We start from the raw sequence: 6,761 nt of genomic DNA, 5'->3' as shown, positions 1-6,761 counted from the left end.
ATATTCCTTTACATTATGTTTCATTCATAAACATTGTGTTTTAACAATCTTCCATTTACATTGTGTTTCATACAATCATTTATATACATTCTATTTTTCTTTTTAAAATTAATTTACTTGCAAAGTTATTTGTTGCTACTATTGTTTTCAAGGTATGTAAAGAAGAGATTATGCTCTTAATTTTTTCCTCTTTGATTCTAGTTCCTTATGGTTCCTGGTTCAAACATGTAAAATCTTGGTGGGAAAAAAGTGAAAGCCCCCGTGTGCTATTCCTTTTCTATGAAGACTTGAGCAAGGTGAGGACCTGGAAATATTTGATTGGTATTATCTAAGATATCAGCAAAGGATGAGAATAACAAAATCTGCTCTGCATCATGATAATCAACAGCAAAAATTTTAGGGGGAAGTAACCCCTATATTTATTAATGTACTTTATCACAAATTTAGCTGTTATCCAAAATACACCTGGTTAAAATCTACCAGCTACTATGTGAGCAAAAGATAGACAATCTCTCCTGTGGAATTAATAGCCTCTGAAAACCCACTGGAACATCAGATATTAATTGATTCCTACACAAGGCATATAAAAACAATAATAGCAACAATTAAAACCTTCTTGAGGATCAATATATTTTAGACCCAGGTCTTAAAATTTTTCCAAACATAAAGGAAGAGAAATGCATTCTTTTACTTTATCCATGTTTTTGTTTTATAAAACATGTAAACAGGTAGGTATGCACATACCTTTTAAACAAGTATTCACCCTGGATTGGAAGATTAAACTGCTCCCTAAATCTCTAGAAATCATAATTATCAGAAAGGGATTACAAATAAATATGTTTAAAATATTTAGAATAATAGAAGTAAAATTTAAAGTTTGCTTAAGACTATAAGATTCCTAAAAGCAAGATATTCTTAAAAACAGTTAAATATAATTTCTAAAAATTATTTTGGAAATTAGAAAATCAGCATATTTACTAAGTAAAGTAACAAATACATGTTTAAACTGAAAGTTATGTCACCACCACATATCAGTCAGAATATGGATAAGTGAGATGTGTACAGCAGAAGTTTAAAGAGGTGGAATCACAAAGGGAACAGTTTATCATTATCAAACAAAGACAAGTATGTATCTTATGATTTGTCTACTCTCATATCTGACTATTCATGAGTGCTAATTCACTTGGTTTATTAAGTTATATTTTCTTTTTCTTATTAATAACACAAATAATTAAAATAAAAAGAATAAAAGAATGTTATCTGTACATTCCATGCTCAAAACTTGATCTTTAGGAGGAAAGAAATGGTCTTTGATAGTTTATGCACATATTCCTAGATAACAATTACTTTTAAGCACTTTACAAACTTTATTCCCTCTAATTCCCCCAGTACCCTATGATAAATCGTTTATGTTCATTTTATGAGTGTTAAGATGCTCTGGTGGTCTAGTGGGTAAAGAGTGGCATTGCCAATCCAGAGCTGGTTCGAATCCACCAGCTGCTCTGTTAGAGAACGATAGATAATCTCCTCTGGTGCCATTTACAGCCTCTGAAAATCTGCTGGAGGGTGAGCTATGAATACATTTCCATTTGATAGCCATGAATTTTCGGGTTTTCTTATTGAGTTATAAGAAGTTTTGTTTGTTAGAGATGATTTTTTAAAATTATCACTTACGCAAACTAGGGATGATAGAAAGAGAATCGATGTCTTTGAGCTGTGGTGCTGGAAAGGAGTGTTGAATATACCATGGACTGCTAGGAGAATAAACAGGTTTGTCCTGGAGAGGGTAAAGACGGAATGCTCCTTGGAGTCAAGGATTCTGAAGCTTCGTCTGACATATTTTGGACATGTTGCAAGGAAGAACCGGTCCTTGGAGAGGGACATCATGCTTGGGAGGGTGGAGGGAAAGTGCAAGAGAGGAAGACCCTCGATGGGATGGATCGATTCTGTGATTGGAGTGGTGGGAGTGAGTGTGTCGGAGCCGGTAAAGGTTGACACAGAATAGAGCAGCTTTTACGCCTCTTGTACATAGAGTCGCTATGAGTTGGAAGCGACTCGACAGCACGTAGCAACAATAACAACTCAAAACCCAAACTTTTGTCTATTCCATATTGTTTTATTTCATGGAAAGTCTAATTTCTAATATATATATATATATATATATATATGTATAGAGAGAGAGATATAGAGATAGAGATATAGAGATATATATTATTTTCTCTCTTTCTAATCCAAATGTGATTAGGTTTACGAGTTAACTTTGTATTGTGTGTACCGTAGAGTCAGAACCGACTCATACCTGACACTCCGGCAGGTTTTCAGAGGCAGTTAAGCACATGGGAGGAGATCTCCCATGCTGCTTCCACAGAGTAGCCGGTGGTCTCAAACTGCATTCCTTGGAGGTTGCAGTGCAGCTTCTTGCCGCTAGGCCACCAGAGCTCCCATTAGCAATTTAAATTTATCCATCAAGCTATCAAAATATTTTTCCTCCCTAGGACATCAGAAAAGAAGTGATAAAATTGATAAACTTCCTGGGGAAGAAGCCATCAGAGGACCTTGTGGATAAAATTGTGAATCATACTTCATTCCAAGAGATGAAGAAAAATCCAAGTACAAATTACACATTATTACCTCAAAACCAAATGAACCAAGAAATATCCTCCTTTATGAGAAAGGGTAAGAAAATCATGTGGTTTGTCTCTATTGCTACTGAGAGTCAGAAGTTGAAATGGTTGTAGGTGAAAACCCATTGAAATTTATTCATAGATGAAGATCCAGCTTCCCCTTTATTTAGCTGGTAGTTTACATTTGGGCATCCTCATTATTGAATATCCAGTTATATTGTGTCATAAAGCAGCACTAATCGACTGTCATAACATCGATTTTGACTTACAGAGACCCTAAAGGACAAAGAAGAATTCCCTCATAACAATTTCAAGACTGTCACTCTTTGTGAGAACAGACCTCAAGTCTTTCTCAAATGGAAGCACTGTAAGGTTTGAAACACTGATCTTTCAGTTAGGCCCTAGAACTGAATCATGCAAGACAAAACCACAGTGCTTCTTTTATGTACATGAACTAGATGGATTGATTCAGTGACTGTAACAGTCGGTGTGTTCAAAGCGATCAAAGACTATGAGGATAAGTGCAGGACTGTGAAATGTTTCACTGTGTCATTTATATAGGGTCACTGTGAGTTGCAACTAACTCTATGGTACATAACAACAAACGTGCTGGTTGTTCTGGGCTGCTGTATTGGGCTATTATATATGTATATAGAGATATATGAGTTAGAAACTTAAGAGTGAACTTTTGTTATTATTGAGTCCTCGTAGCCTAGTGCACTACCAACCCAGAGGAATACGGTTTAAATCCACTAGCTATCCCATAAGAAAAGGATGGACAGTCTCCTCCTGTGTGATTTACAGCCCCTAGAAACCTATTAAAGGGTCAGCTATGAGTTTATTCTGACTTGATGGCACTTAAAAACAAGAACTTATTATTTTTGCATCATATAAGAGAGAAAATAAATTTAGAATAATCTTCTAACTTTCTCTTGGCCAAGTGGCAGAAACTTTTCAAAGCTAAGTGGCAAAGAAGGAATTCAAATGTATGTCTGTTTAATAAAGTGCAATGAAGTAAAATTCTATTTGGAGGGTGGCATAGTCTGATAAAAAATAATTGGTTACTAAGATATAGAAAGACAGATAGGACTTATAGAATATTGTTGTTGTTTACAGAACTGACCCATAGCTAAGTCCTCAGTGGGGTTTTACAAACGATAAATCACACAAAAGAAGATTGTCCATCCTTCTCCCATGGGACAGCTGGTGGATTCAAACTGCATGCCTTTGGGATTTCTGCACAGTTTCTTACCACTGGGATAGCAGAGCTCCCTAAGACCTACATAACTAGAATAAATTAGAATTCGCAATCTATGTAAGGCGGGACAAAAGGAGTAGAGGAAAATATTAATTTTATTCAAAATTGTTGATAATATAGCCAGGTTTTTATTATTTTTTAATAATAAGAATAATAAGCCTACTGCTGGATGAAAATGAGATTCCTAAAAAGGGATTGATTCTCAATTTACCTATTTTTTAACTATCCATTCCTAAGATTGCTCTGGTGGCCTCGTGGTAAAGCATAAGGTTCGAATCTCAAAGACATAAGGTTGAATCCACCAGCTGCTCCTCGGGAGGAGGATGGACAATCTCCTCCCATGGAATTAACCGCCTCTGAAATCCCACTGGAAGGTTAGCTGTGAGTCTGTTCTAACCCAATGATACTCAGGAACAACAAAAACAAGATTGTCTTAGACACTTTTATCAATATATACATATAATTTTTAAAATAAAACACATAATTTAAATTAAATGTCATTCCTTCATAGAGCTAGTCACTGCTTTTCTCTCACACCCTAGAAACTCTCAGACTTCACTTTTCAATCTTCTGCTTTTTAGGTTGTCTCAGTAGGAAAGTTTAGGATTTCCTGAACATAGTGTCAGATCAGTCACTGAGTTATTTTAAAAATTGTGTGGCTACCTTCTGCTCAGAAAGTGTTGAGTGTGTCAATAATAAAAAAGAGGAAGTTCTACTATATTATTCTAATAATTCATGTGGGAAATTTTGAGGAGAGCTTTCAATGGAAATGGGAATGAGGAACAGGCAATAGAGAGGAAGAATATATAAATGACTACTGAAAGATGTTCGAATTGAAGAATTATGTAAAACAACACAAATAAACATAATTTGATGAAGGAAAGTATATTTTTTTTAACTTTTGAACATAGACTGTGTCTGCATTATCAAGGTGGGAAGGCCATGAAGGTATTTGGATATGGAAATATGGGGATAAATTTGAAAGGAATTAGAATGACAATGCTAGTGGGCAAAATATGGTTAATATTTATAACTTTTTAGGGGAAATCAGAGAAGAAAAACAAGTCAGAGACAAAAGTTTACTCTATTCTTTTAGCACATCAGGACAAATTATTCTTTGTAAGTTCAAAAATATATTATATACTATATATGATACAAATAAAGAATAGTTGAGAATTGCAAGACAAATTTCGATTAATTATGAAAAGGTAATAAAATAAAACCCACTGATATCCAGTGAATTTCTGACACAAAATTACTGTCCTTTTGGTTTCTAAGACTGTAAATCTTCATGGAGGAAAAATGACACTTTTCTCCCTAGAGCAGCTAGTGGATTCCAAACATTGGCTTTATTTTCGTTAACAGCATAATCAATAATGCACTATGCCAACAAATCACCTGGTAAACATAGAAGAGTGTAAAATCTCCGTCTCAAAGTCATTCTTTTTTTTTTTAAGTTATTCTTAATATTTATTGTTACTTTGCCTCTGTTTCAGGGTGTGTGGGAGACTGGAAGAATCACTTTACAGTCGCCCTGAATGAATGTTTTGACAACCATTACAAGCAAGAAATGAAATGTTCCACCCTGAAATTGAAAACTGAGATTTAATAAGGGTTTACTGGTCTTAACATTTCTGAGAAGAATTGTTCTTCTTTGGATTCCTCACTTTTTTCTGTATTAATAGAGAAATTTCTAATATTATCCTCAATGTTTCTAAGAATATGAATTTTTATTAAGATTTTCTTGCTGATTTTTTCATTTTCTTAAAAATTTCTTAGATTGTATAACAAAGAAAGAATTTTTCTTTTACTTTTCAAAGAGTGGAGTGAACTGGAGGGGAGGGCTGGGCAAGGAGAAAAGTGCAACAATGAACTAATGGAAATCCAAAATCTCTGTAAATGTTCACTAAAATTAATAAAATAAAATAAAAAAGTTGGATTGACCAGGTAAAAGGACAGGGTAATGATGGGCAAGGTCCAATGGTGATTAATATTATAAGACATAGTACATGTGAATGATTATATGAAATACAATGTAGATGAAAAATAGAATATATACACAATATATATCAACTTTGTAAGTAAACCAGTAACAAAAAAAGAAAAAATGTAAACACCTATAAAAAAATTCTTAAATTAGAATTTACCTGTGGCTCAATGGAAGACTAATATAGACTTTAATTCCATCCTACATACTGTGTAATGAACCTAATCAATGCATAAATAAACATTTTTTTCTTTTAAGCAATTTTAAAATTAGTATTTTGTTGTCATTGTTATGTGTTGTCGAGTTGCTTGTGAATCATAGGAACTCTATATACAACAGCTCTGACCCTGCTCTATCCTGAGCCAACCTCACTCTCTGACACTCTAACCCACATTAGCTCAGTCACTGAATCAATCTATCTCATCCAGGGTCTTCCTCTCTTGTGCTTTCCCTCTTTACTCCCAGGCAAGATGTCCTTTTCAGAGGGCTGGTCCCTCTTTGCAACATGCCCAATGTAGGTTAGACAGAGCTTGAAAATTCTTGCCTCCAAGGAGCAGCCTGGTTTCAACCTCTCTAGGAAATTTGTTTGCTCTCCTAGCGGTTCATGATATATTCAGTAATTTTACTGCGTTAAAATAAATGTTCAAAACTAAGCTTATGAGAGCAGTCAGCATTTATTTTCTCTGGATCAGAATTCATCTAAGAGAATAACAAGCTAACATTATTGTTATTGTTGTTATGTGCTGTCGAGTCATTTGTGACTCATAATGACCCTATGTACAACAGTCCTAAACCCTGCTCTATCCTATGCCAATTGCATTGCCTCTGACACACTCATCCCGATTACCCCAGTCACTGAATCAATCCACCTCATAGAGGGTCTTCCCCTCCT

The 6,761-nt window shown here is 34.7% G+C and overlaps 1 protein-coding gene across 1 annotated transcript in view; it reads left to right on the top strand.

Moving 5' to 3' along the window:
- Nucleotides 1-5,491, top strand: part of SULT1E1 (sulfotransferase family 1E, estrogen-preferring, member 1) — a 16,858-nt gene extending 11,367 nt beyond the window's left edge. Inside the window, exons 5-7 of the mRNA XM_006896821.1 lie at nucleotides 202-296; nucleotides 2,496-2,676; nucleotides 5,379-5,491. Coding sequence (XP_006896883.1) covers nucleotides 202-296; nucleotides 2,496-2,676; nucleotides 5,379-5,491 — 389 coding nt within the window. The remainder of the gene's footprint in view (nucleotides 1-201; nucleotides 297-2,495; nucleotides 2,677-5,378) is intronic.
- The last annotated feature ends 1,270 nt before the right edge of the window (nucleotides 5,492-6,761 follow it).

This window comes from Elephantulus edwardii, unplaced genomic scaffold, assembly GCF_000299155.1.
Source record: "Elephantulus edwardii isolate Elephantulus edwardi_28Jun2011 unplaced genomic scaffold, EleEdw1.0 scaffold00192, whole genome shotgun sequence".
Taxonomy (NCBI): Eukaryota; Metazoa; Chordata; class Mammalia; order Macroscelidea; family Macroscelididae; genus Elephantulus; species Elephantulus edwardii.
Note: the sequence above shows the minus strand (reverse complement) of the source record. Positions and strands in the feature narration are given on the sequence as shown.